This window comes from Synchiropus splendidus, chromosome 12, assembly GCF_027744825.2.
Source record: "Synchiropus splendidus isolate RoL2022-P1 chromosome 12, RoL_Sspl_1.0, whole genome shotgun sequence".
Lineage (NCBI taxonomy): Eukaryota > Metazoa > Chordata > Actinopteri > Syngnathiformes > Callionymidae > Synchiropus > Synchiropus splendidus.
This window is the reverse complement of record NC_071345.1, coordinates 608,858-621,528: the sequence shown is the minus strand read 5'-3', so window position 1 is coordinate 621,528 and position 12,671 is coordinate 608,858. Positions and strand designations below refer to the sequence as shown.

Genomic DNA, 12,671 nt, shown 5'->3' with positions numbered 1-12,671 from the left:
TGAGCCAGCAACTTTTAATAAAGGCAAACTTTGCTATTCTTTACTGGGTGTAAACACTTTCCTATAAATCAGGAAGCGTGCGGCCCCCAGTCTCTCTTCTGAGCGATTCATCGACTGACCCTCACTGAGAGGGACTTCACGCTGGGAGAACATTGATCCCACACCATTGATCCGCCGCCGCTGGTCCTGCCAGGAGAGCATTTGTCCCTAAATTTGCCTTTTAAGCATCGGTAAATATGAGAGGTGTTCAGTCCACTTCCCTTCTCTGATTTATCCTTTGTTTATGTGGCTTCTCTCATTGTCTCCCGCCATAAAACTCTTGTTAAGTGCACTGGCAGCCGTAAAGCTGTCAGGCGTCCGCCGTCGTCGGTGATGTAGGAGCACAAATCCACGGATGAAGTTTGAGTTAGACTTCTTGATATACTCAGCTGGGATTCTGTCACTGACTCGCCTCCGTAGAAGTGTCACATAAATAAAGCAACTTCTGTTTCTGGTCAGGACTTTGACAGCTCAGTGAAATGATGAAGTTAAAACCAAAGCTAAACGCTCAGAGGACCAAATCAAGTAGTTGGTCCTGGTAGGACACCAATTTCTTATTCATTTTGTCATTTTACATGTATTTTTCAATTTCATTATTTCTCTATGTTTATTTATACTGTTTTGTTTATTTACAAATCAAACAATGCATTAAATAAATGAATAGATTTTTTGTTTTTTTTGCTCAGGACAGTGTCCACTTCCCTCTCCGCTGCTTCGGTTTCCTGTTGTTCACCAGACTTTCTTTGGAAAGGTTTTTTCAGGCCACTGCTTGGTTTCGCATGAGCAGTTTGCAGACTCACCACTTCCCTTTTTCCATGACTCACTTCCTCTCTGACACACTCTTCACATGTGAACTTCTGTGTCGTTGTCTTTTCAGTCGCCTCTTGAGTGAAGCTGATGTTAGCGTTTGACTCGGAACACGCCTGAGTGCTGGGTGTGCTCACCTCTTTAGACAAGTCACGATGAAGACTTGAGGTACTGTCCTGATGGAGGAGCAGGAGAGGAGGTGGGTTGTGCCTCCCCTGCTAGCAGATTGTATCGTGACATTCAGTGTAGGGCATCAGGAAGTGAGAATGGGACCCTGGACTTTTCGCAGGAGGCGATGGAGCAGTTTCCTCCACCCCAAGCCTTCCTCGCCGTCTCTTTGCCACCACAACCCTGTTTTTTGTCCGATTAAATCCCTCACATCTTGCGGGTTACTGAAGCCACCTTTCATCGCTCTGAATTCTGTGGAGCAACATGGACAAGCGGCGCTGACGTGGGCTACAATGACCCAGACAGCAGCCGGATCGGCACCAGCCACAAGATCTGAGTAGGAATCAGACTAAATGCCTCTGCACCGGACCAAGGTCACTCAATCTCACTGGGTCTGGGCCGGATCTGGTGCGGATCTCCACCAGATCCAGAATGTATATGGACTTGATCTTACTCCTCTGGAGATGCTCTCCTTCACCTCCAGCCGTCCTGGTCCAAGTCTGCCACCTGGCCACCATGACTTCTCCACATGTGCCTCTGATAGACTCCTTCCTGCTCTTGTCCTCCCGGCAGTGTCTTCATCTCTGACTCTCGGCGTGAGTCGTCGGTCCATGGCTCCTGGTGACCCGGATATTTCTAAACATCTCTCTCATGTTGATGTGTTCATGTTTGATCTTTTCCTTTGATTATTATTCCGCTCTCGACTGAGTCATCGACTTCTGCTCTGAGAAAGTCTTTCCATCTCTATCTGCACATTTATTTTCCGTTTCTTTCATCAGAGCCGTTTCAGGAGGCTGTTTGCCAAGCTCGCAGAAAAACATTGATTCCTTTCGTATTTGTGTAAACATCTTCAAAAAAAAATAAATACTGGAGAACATTCTGTGGCGCAACCCTCGGCAGGAGACGCCTGTCACGATGTGAGGCCTCTAATGAAGCCACTGGCTGTGACTCTCCCCCGGCACGGCGGAGAGCCGCTGTCGGCCGCGCAAACCGTAACAGTTCATATCTGGATATTAATTCATTGACCCACCAAGGAGGGGGCGAGGCGCGGGGGCTGCGTGGCCCCCTTCGGGTAATTTATGGAGATGAAATGCCTATTTGATGTTTCCAGGTGAGTGCAGGGTCACTTCAGAATTAGAATCACACTTGAACGCACTGCAGGATGTAGAAGTAGCGTGAAGCATTTTGTCATTTCGCAGGCGGCTGCTGAAAGGTGGGATAAGGGGATTGGTCATCCCCCTGAAGAGGGAAATCAAATTGACAAGGCTGCAGTCGCACTGAAGCGCCTCTTGAAATGTAAATGCGCGGCTGCAGGTGGGAGCCGGACCGTTCCAGAGGAGCCTGAGCGGAAGCGTCACGCCGAGAAGTCTGGGAAGCTGAGCCGCATCTGCGCTCCATTTCGTCTCACCTTATTTCGCCTCGTACGTTTGTGGTCTTGCATCGTTGCCTATTATTGGCCTTTCTTGAGAACGGTCTCTCTTGAATTCTCTTGTGTCTCTCTGGAGCGCTCTCTCTCTCTCTGGTCTTTCTTGTGGTCTTCACTGAAGTCTTTTTTGAAGACTCTTGTGGTCTCTCTTGATGTCTTATCTGAGGTCTCGCTTGTCTTCTCTCTTGTAGTTTCTCCTGAGGTCTCCTCAAGGACTGTCCTGCGGTCTCTCTTGAGGTCTTTTCTGAGGTCTCTCTCTCTCAGGCCTTTCTTGTGGTCTTTTCTCTGGTCTCTCTCCAGGTTTCTCTGTCTCGAGATGTGTTGCCTGTCTTTTCATCGGCAGGAGAGGATAAGAGTGAGTGATGGATTGCTCAGCACTTGGCAGGTTTGGTAGCTCTCCAACAGGAAGGAAGGGTTGTAGTTTCCCCAGCTGTAATGAGCACAGCTCCCCAACCAAACCGCCATCACAGGACCAGTCAATAGGACAAATCCATGAGCGCTCACGCAGCGCCGCCGCCGTCAGCTCAAGAAATACGAGCCGCGCTGCTCCATCACTCAGGAGGCTCGGCAGGAGTGAAGGACGGAGCGGCCCGGACAAAAACCCGGAGCACGTTGTGTTTGCACGAGTGGCGCAGGTGTTTAGTTGTCACGAGGAGAGCTTTTACGTGGCTTTGTAAGAGGCGTGCAGCGAGAGCGTGAAGCTCTGAGGCGGTGGGCGAGGCTCGGCCCGAGGTTGTGACGTGGCCGAGCTGCGCGGTCTTTGACGTCTGCGCTCTTCTCTGCCTCAGTGGGATCGGCAGGAACTGGCCCTGGGCGTCCGGCGGCAGCAGCATCCTGGCGGAGTACGGGACCCTTCACCTGGAGTTCATGCACCTCAGCAAGCTCTCTGGGAACCCCAAGTTTGCCGAGAAGGTGAGCGATGCGATGGCAGGTTTTTATGATGGCACGTATGGGTTATTTTATTCAGAATTATCCTGCAGCCAATTTTCATCTTCTTCTTCTTCACACCTTTCCAGAACAAATGTGTTGTCAAAGGAAACAGAATCAGAGCATAAGTCATTTGTTATGATCCATTGTTAGTGAGCTCTGGTTCCCCTGGATTGTTTCCATTCTCTCCTGGCCTTCGGTCACACGCTTGTCTGCTCCTAACAGGTGATGAACATCCGTAAAGTTCTCAACCGGCTGGATAAGCCCCAGGGACTCTACCCAAACTACCTGAACCCCAACAGTGGCCAGTGGGGTCAACGTGAGTGTCTGCCTGCTCTTCTCCGTCCTCGCCCCCTCTCTCACCTGCATTCATGGATGGAAATATGTCTTTTGATGCCTCCAAATTCTCTTCTTTCAATGTAGTGGAGATGTGCCTCCAGGCTGGTTTTTTTTTTTGCTTTACACTTCAGAAAACGTTGAAAAGCTATTTCATATCCATTTATTCTTTTTTCTTTTCTGGTTGTTAATTCATTCACTTCCATCATTCAAGTCTGAGTTACTTGTTAATGTCTTTTTTTGTGTGTTATTCACGCTCGTAGCCAGTATATTATGGAGGGACACCTCAAGGCACAGTGCTTGCTTCTTTTTCTTCTGTAATACAGTGTTGCAGGACTCCAGGTCTCCAGAGCAATTTTTCAGGGTCTCTGACTCGGGATTTCTATTCCAGACCAGTTGAGCCAGACAGAGAGCAGTGTTTTTGTTCAGGTGTCTCAGACGGATCCACTAGTGGGCGCCGGTGTCAAACTGCAGTCAGGTGTCTGCAGACTGTCTGGCCGGTGCTGCTTCTTCCACCTGTGGGTTCACTGCAGGGCTCAGTCGTGGATCACTTTCAGACTCCTGATGTAGACTGGGACTCGATACCCCCCAGACTCACTGATGTCTGGGTCTCGCTGGGTTCAGAGCCACACTGAAGCGAAGAACACACGGCCTTTGTGTTTTAAGCGCAGTTGAAACAGAACGTCAACAAAGAAGTGGAGAGCAAAACAAGGATTCCTTCAGGTCTTTCACAAATCTAATGAGAGCTGGGGTTTGGGTCAGCTCCACGTCTTTCTCTCAGATATCACTGCCAAAGTCAACACACGCACACGTGTATCTCTACCCCTGTGGAGACCTCTGCTGGCCGTCACCCTTTCCCCAGCCTCTTACCCGAAGCTCAGGCTGGCCTGCACCCCAGGACTCTGGACCTGAGGTCTTCAAATTGAAGCTTCACCTGGTGGGGTCTGGCTAAGGTCCTCACAAAGGCGTAAGGTCCGCACAAACGAGAAGTGGTCCCCATGAAGCGAAATAAAGAAGCCCGCACACACAGTGATGAAGCGGCTGCCGCACGCTGCCGTGTGGGCGCCACTCTCTCCTCCGCAGCCGTGTCACTGTGACCATTAGAGCGTTCACGGCCGGGACGGTCCCGCAGAGGCACCTGTGTGTGTGTGTGTGTGTGTGTGTGTGTGTGTGTTGACGTGCGTGTGTGTGTGTGTGTTGCAGATCACGTGTCAGTGGGGGGTCTGGGCGACAGCTTCTACGAGTACCTGCTGAAGGCCTGGCTCATGTCTGACAAGAGCGACGAGGAGGCGCGGAAGATGTACTACGATGCCCTGCAGGTGCCGCTCTCTCTCTCACACACACACACACACACACACACACACACTCACACACACACACACACTCACACCTGTCTTAGTGAGGACCGTCATTGACGTGCATGAGCACAACCCTTCCGCCAGCCTCTGCCCCTGAACCTAACCTGAACCTTGACTCTGAACCAGACTGGAGCCCAGTTACAGTGACCCAGCTGTTTTGTCGTTTTAGCCCTCAAACTGAGGCTTGACAAAGTGAGGACCGGCCAAAGTGTCCTCACTCTGTTGGTCACACACTCGAACGCACGCACGCACGCACGCACGCACGCACGCACGCACGCACGCACGCACGCACGCACGCACGCACGCACGCACGCATGCGCCGGAGAGAAATGACATCTGCGTCCATGAATACCAGGGGCGCGTTTCTACCGAGGCAGAGAGCTGAGCGTCGCTGATCGACTTACTCCTTTACAGACTGTTGAGTCACATTTTAAACCTTTTTTACAATATTTTTTTTTTTTATTATCTTGGTGAGCTTTTGCTTTATTTGCTCATTTTCGTCCTCTCTTTTGCTCTTCTAACAAATCTTAGGTAAGAATTTGTTTTAAATGATAAAAACATGACAGAGAAGAAAGTTTGAAATGGAGGAAGAAGAAAAGCAGATGAATGTGCTTCATCCCCTCCGATAAGAAGCCTGGAGCCTGTGATGACAGTGTTGCTGGAGGTTGTTACGATGCTCAGATGACTCGTGTCATATCAGGCGAGGAAGTGACTGATGCTGGAGTCTCGCACTTTGCTACATGCTAACTGTCTTAGCCTGGTCACAGGAGCTGGCGGGTTTGAGGTGAATCACCAAAGAAATCCCAAGCTAGTTTTGTGTTTGCTCACGTTCATCCTCCTTCCTGCTGTTCCAACAGTGCCTTAGTTCTCCTTGTATTCTCCCCAGTAAGAATTGGTGTTAGATAACAAAAGCAATTGGAATCATGATTCTCATTTTTGACCATTGGATGTCATTAAAAACATTGCTGACATTTTAGAATGAAACGTCATGCAGTTCCTGGTGAGAAATCAATCCGTGAGCGCATTTGTTTTTCCTTTTTATTTCCGCTCATTGTGAGCCCACTGAGCTGGTCAGCAGCGTCCTGGCTCGCCAGGGTGGTGGCGTGGGGTTGGAGGAAGCGGTCTTCCTCCCTCGGTCTGGCGCCGATCTAAGTCCTGCTGCCGGTGTCTCGCCAGGCGATCCAGACCAACCTGATGAGGAAGTCGAGCGGCGGCCTCACCTACATCGCCGAGTGGAAGGGCGGCCTGCTGGAGCACAAGATGGGTCACCTGACCTGCTTCGCCGGCGGCATGATGGCGCTGGGGGCCGACGGGGCGCCGGCGGACAAGACGGGGCGGCAGATGGAGCAGGCGGCCGAGATCGCCCGCACCTGTCACGAGTCCTACGCCAGGACGGGTCCGTTTCTCCCCCTTCCTTAGACATCCTGCTCACATGTGTGTTTCGCTCATGGTGGACTGGGGGTGGACCAGTCAATGATTTGTGTCTACGTCCGTCAATAATAGAAGAAATGAAAAGATCGATGGAAACTTGAGTGCAGGTGTTTGAACTGTTCACATCATTCTCAGCCTCCAGTCAAAGCCCTGGAGCATGTGATGGCAGGGTGTCCACATGGAGCCGTCATGGCCAGGCTGAGCCTCTCTGTTTTCTGGATCGGTCTTTTGTCATCATGTCATTTCTGTGTTTTCATCTGAGCCGTTTTCCAGCCATTCCTTTAAAATCCATTGAAACCATCGTCTCTTTTCTCCCATTATCTTTGTTTACTGGATCCATCCTTTGAAACAAAGGTGATGACCTCTGACCTCTGACCCTCTCCAGCTCTCAAGCTGGGGCCAGAAGCCTTCCGCTTCGACGGCGGCGTGGAGGCCATCGCCACGCGGCAGAACGAGAAGTACTTCATCCTGCGGCCCGAAGTCATCGAGACCTACATGTACCTGTGGAGGTTCACCCACGACCCCAAGTACCGGGAGTGGGGCTGGGAGGCGGTGCAGGTGAGGCCCCCCTGCACGAGGGCCCCGCGTCTCACTGACTCCTGCACCTGTCTGTCTTCCGCCAGGCGCTGGAGACGCACTGCAAGGTAGAGGGCGGCTACAGCGGCGTGCGGGACGTCTACGTGTCGACGGCCAGCCACGATGACGTGCAGCAGAGCTTCTACCTGGCTGAGACGCTCAAGTGAGACTCGCTCGCACACGCACACGCACACACACACACACACGGTGCGAGCTTGTGAGGACCTTTCCCCAGCCTCTCCCCCTGAACGCACACACACACACAGTCACAGCCAAACACTGAGAGCCACCGGAGTCAGAAGCCGTCAAAATGAAAGGAATGGATACGATGATGGCTTAGATGGGTATCTACCAGTTGGAGGGTGACGGGTTTGATTCCAGCTACTTTGTTCTTGTTCCTTCACGTTCACGTGGTGGATTATTTCTCTGTTTTATAGCTTGGGTTTGCAGTTGCGACTTTGCTTGGTCGTCGACTCGGTTGACTGACCGTCATGTCCCGACGATAAGCCGCTACGACGAGGACGCAGCTGAGGGTCAGAACAGCGAGCCTGCTGAGGTCCAGGCCTGTGACACAGAGACCAGACGCAGCAGCTGAGGTGTCGACACATTCAGAGCAGTCGAATGGCACTGTTAGATGTGAGGAGCGGCTCAGAACGTTGGGTTCAGACAGCACGGCGCACTGCTTAAATGGAGTGGGCGTGGCTAATAGTCCGCCCTGCTCCACGGTCGTTCTTTCCTCACGGAGTCGTATTTTCCCCTTCACTCTCCTTGACACTCCTCTCTGAGTTGGACACTGGAGGCCAGCGCCGAGACGCTGGGGGCGGAGCTTGGAGCGCGGCCTCACTGCGGTCTCTCGGTCTCCCGCAGGTACCTGTACCTGCTCTTCTCGGACGACGCCCACCTGTCCTTCGAGCACTGGGTCTTCAACACGGAGGCCCACCCGCTGCCCGTCATCAGGAAGGACGGCACCGACCGACCCAACACGGTGGAGTAGCGGCGCCGCTGAGCCCAGGTGACCTCTCAAACCGGAATGTTGTCAGAAGCACATCTCAACCGGACCGGTTCTGATGGCATTCTGGGACGCCTCAGTCCAGAAGGGGGCGCTGCGTTCACGTCATTCCTGCTGTACCACTCCAGTATCTCAATCTGATCCGGGAGACTGCTTCGTCTGTTTTTGAATCACGGCTTCCGTCCGCTGTCTGTGGTCACATGACCTGCTGCTCCCGCCACACGGACCCTCACGCCGAGCTTTTCTGTCCTGGCAACGGAACCAGAGGCGTCGCGTGGAAACAGCTGAGCGAGGAGCGGTTCGGGCGGTCGACATTTCTCCCCCAGTTCAAAACAAAACAGCTTTTAGTCCTTCATTCAATCCCAAAACTGTGAGTTTTCAGCTTCATTTTTTCTTTTCTCTCCATTCAGGGATTTTTTTTTCATTTTCACAGATCAATTTTACTTTTTAAAAATTGGTGAAATTTCCAGTTAAAACTCGGCAGAATAGAGTGAAACTGACTGCTGCTGAGCTGTTTCCAGTGTCTTTCGCGGCTCAGATTCTGATTGATATTTTAAATGATTGCTGTTTGATGTGTAATGAGAGGGGTTTTATTTCTTCTTCCAGTGAGTCGTTCATATTTAACCAACATGAACTGTGCTCTCCTGGCCTTGTACTTGAGTCTGAACTGGGTGGTGGGTGGTGATGCGGTCCCGACTGCTCTGACTCCTCGGGCTCGGATCTTCTCTCCTCCGTGAGGAGACGCCGAGCCCTCGCCCCGCACCCCTCAACAAGCCATACTGACCCCCGACACTGACCCCGGAGCCAGACCCCAGTCCACCTCTGATCTAGTGCCTTCGCCGTGGACGAGTCGGAGGGACGCGCAGCTCGCGGGCCTCCTCGACTCACTCAGCAGCTCTGATCCATCGCGCTGGACACTGTTGGCTCACAGGTGCAGGAGCGAAACCTGGCGAGGCGCTGTTTACAGTACAACACTGCCACCCCGTGCCCTCTTCCAGGTACTGCCAGTGACGGTTCAGGGCTCAAACCCGCAGCTACATTTCAGGGAGTTGATCCAAACTCTGATTTGAGTCTTGAAATACATGTGATGCTTCATCAAGAGCCAAATTATATCTCAGCTGTCGAAGGAAATGTCGCTCACAAACGCGAAAACATTTCCAATGATACTGATATTTACGTTATAACAGTCCGATTTTTGTTTGAATTTTTAAAGGTTATGGAAGTAGAACTTTGTAAATGTTTGAATTTGAAGGTGACATTCGGGGGCATTATAGATTTTATTGTATTTATTTCAAATGTTTAGCCATTTTAAAGTCATTTCATACGACATTGAATATATATATATATATATTTGCCATTTAGTTAGAATGAGAATAGATATATATATTTTTCATAATTAATTCGATGTTTGACCACTTGTTTTAAATCTACTTAGAGAGTAAATAAGAGCGTATATTGAAGTGTCCGTGAAACTATAAATCATTCATGAAATTATGAATCAATTTCCCTTTTTTTACTCCACAAGTGACGTCACGTAGAGGAGGATTGTGATGGAGGTGTTTTCAGTAGTTCGGATGGATGGGAATTTTATTGTGACTATGATTCAATGGTAGGTGAAAGTCTGGTTAATAATTCACCTCATCGCTGCCCTTATATTTATCCACTATTTAATTGAAATGGTATTTCTATTTTGGTTCACATTTTCGAGACACGCCGCTGTCTTGCTCCGTCTGTGGCGCGCGGCCGACACCAGGTGGCGCTGCCGTCGTCCCTCCGCCTCGCTGCCGCTCGTTGACTGGTCACGTGGCTGGGGGCGAACGAACCGAATGTACGATCGCCGTTTTGAAGCACAAACCCTGCGTCGCTCCTGTGTTCGGGAACGTTCCCCGCTTCCACCCAAGTACCAAAAGCTTGATGGACACCGTTTGTGCTGTCACCAAACCCGCGGGAGTCAGTGATGAGCGCGTGAACAATCACCACCTCGCGCGTGTCCGTCGTGTCCCGGAGTCACTGCACAGCTGTGTGGCAGTTTCCAGCCGAGATGATGATGATGATGATGGCGTCACGGCGAGTGTGTTTCCTGGAGCCGAGTCTCGTCGTTAGTTCCAGTCAAGTTCATTAGTTCCAGTCCAGTTCTCTGTGGAGCCGTTTGTAGCAAGCGTGTTTGTGAGGCCGGGAGCGGACGCGCGGGGGGGGGGGTCACATGACCTCGCCCCGTCGGTTTCCCGCCCTTGGTCCCTCGTGCACCAAGCCGTGCGTGGTTCCGTGGCGAGCTTCGTGCTGAGACCAAGATGTACATAGTGCTCTCTCTACATTTATACTGGCGAGCTTCTGGAGAAAACAAGACAGGACGTGAAAGAGCCGCAGACTTTGGAATAAACTATATTTGTTACACTTCTATTGTGAATAAAAGGATTGTTTTTACGACGCTGTGTGGTGTCTTGTGGGGACCAAACCGCGTTTGGATTGGAGTCTTCTAAAGCTCATTTGAGTCTTTGAGTTTTTCTCCCTGAGAAATGAATGTTTTTGTCCTTCAAAAGTGCCTTGAAAAGAGGCAGAGTTTCCAGGATGTTGGCCGCTTCAAGAGCTGTTTGAAATCCCTCAATAAACTCGACAGAAGTCCGGTCACAGTGCTGTGTCAGGGTTTGTCTTGTGCACTGGCGGCCCCTCGCCTCAGTCTTGGCATGGAGCCTGCAGGACCCGAACCCCGGCTGCAGGTGCTGACGCTGGCCACCAGAGGGAGGCAGCGGGTCGAGAGTGCTCCCTCCTCCACTTCCGCACTCCCCCATGTGAAGGACCTTCTGCCCTCAACTCCGCGCCTGCACGCGCCTCCTGCGGCACTGATGGAAGGTTCCGCTGAAACAAGACCGACACTAACCGGGAGGCCTGTTCTTTGAACAAGTGTTCGGCGTCTTCATCACCGTCTTTGAAGTCCACCTGAGCTTCTGTCTCTCTCCTGAGACCTGCAGGAGCACGACTTGTTCCCAGGTCAGAGTGACGTCATCTCTCCAGCCTTCTCTTGAAGGAGCGGTGGCTCTGCTCCGAGTCTCTCCTGGACGACTGAAGACGCTGCCGTCCGCCTCCCGCGTCCCTTCACTGGTGAACCTGACTCGGGTCCGACCTGAGCAGCAGGAGCATGGAGCGCTGAAGGCCACATGAGCAGTTGTTCAAGTCCAGCCGTCGCTGGAGCAAACGGCACATTGGATTCACGTCAACTGCAGAGCCCATTTTTCCTGTTAGCTTTCTGCCTGGCTGTTTCTGACGTACCCAGTTAACCACAGGTGAGAACGCCTCATTCATTGACCGGGAAAACACACATGTAACCAAACAGATTGTAAACAACGTGATCACGTGAGACGCCTTCCACCTGTCGCGACCTCAGGTGAGGGGCGGGGCCAAGAGAGCATTGCTTTTTCATTGTCCCGATTAAATGTTATACTCAGTTCTTTCCATTTAAAAGAGTGTTAGTTTAATTCCGACCCAAAGAGGTTGGACAGTCATGAATGATGATGATGATGATGATGATGATGATGATGATGATGATGATGGCCGCCCTCGTGACAGGGCCAGTCAGGCTGATCGAACCGTCGCCATGGAAACAAGCAACGCCGGCCTCTCCAGCAGTCGATGCCTGTTAGCGACCCGCCGCTTCACTGGCGTCTAAAAATAGCCGCTCCCGCTGATTTGGGCTCCGCTCACGTCCCGTCGTGCTCTCGGGCTCCTCAGCGCGCGCCGCTTCATCTGCTTTGTTTAGATGTGGGGAAGCGATTCCCAACAACCCCAGCGCTGCTGCGTCTGGGCTCCAGCCGTCAGCCGCTCGTGTGATGAGGGCTGTCAAGCCAAGGCCCGCGGGCCCAGCCCGGCCCGGTTCACCCGTGCCTGACGTGCGCCGCTCCATATTGGACCTGTCGACCGGTTATTACTGGAGTGTGAAACGCTCAGTGGCGCTGAAGCCACTTCCTGGCTTTAAAATGTGTCATTCCTTGTTTCCTGTGTGTCTTCTTTCTCCAAATATGGCGAGGTTCTCCCACGCCACGACAGGAAGGAGCGTGACGGACATCGGCGGCTCCATCAGCGGGACTGCTGCTCCTGGCTGAAGAACCCGGGAGGCCGCAGTTCAAGTCAACCAGCCGGCGCCTGGAGGAAGGCTTGAACTTCGCGGCAATACGTCGGAGGTCTCAACACGCAGGACTTGTCCGGGCGGCTGGAGTCGATCACCGGAGAGTCATTACTGCCACAGTGTGTGTGGGGGGTGGAGGGTGGGGGGCTTGTTCCCAGGCAGAGCGAGGGTAGCAGCGTCCGCAGCTGGGGAGCTCGAGTCACTGGTGTCAGTGTGAGGAGAGCTGAGCCAGGAGGCAGAGCTGAGCGCTGGCTTTCTCCTCTCAGCTGTGCTCACCAGCTTTGGAGGGACCTGAAGAAGCCGCTCCCCGACTCTCAACCCTGGTGCTGCCGTAGCTTGGCCGCCATGTTTGTTGACCGCCGTGATCTGGCGGTTCTGCACACTCGCGGCATGGAAGCGCTGTGATTGGTGGGATGACAGCAGGAAAGTGCAGATACAAGTTCCACACGGGGAACAGTGCTTGACTGAACCAAC

The 12,671-nt window shown here is 52.2% G+C and overlaps 1 protein-coding gene across 1 annotated transcript in view; it reads left to right on the top strand.

The window, feature by feature from the left end:
* Positions 1-12,322, top strand: part of man1a1 (mannosidase, alpha, class 1A, member 1) — a 76,502-nt gene extending 64,180 nt beyond the window's left edge. Inside the window, exons 6-12 of the mRNA XM_053880940.1 lie at positions 3,229-3,352; positions 3,593-3,686; positions 4,907-5,022; positions 6,238-6,457; positions 6,878-7,050; positions 7,116-7,231; positions 7,936-12,322. Coding sequence (XP_053736915.1) covers positions 3,229-3,352; positions 3,593-3,686; positions 4,907-5,022; positions 6,238-6,457; positions 6,878-7,050; positions 7,116-7,231; positions 7,936-8,062 — 970 coding nt within the window. The 3' untranslated portion in view covers positions 8,063-12,322. The remainder of the gene's footprint in view (positions 1-3,228; positions 3,353-3,592; positions 3,687-4,906; positions 5,023-6,237; positions 6,458-6,877; positions 7,051-7,115; positions 7,232-7,935) is intronic.
* Positions 12,323-12,671: the final 349 nt, after the last annotated feature.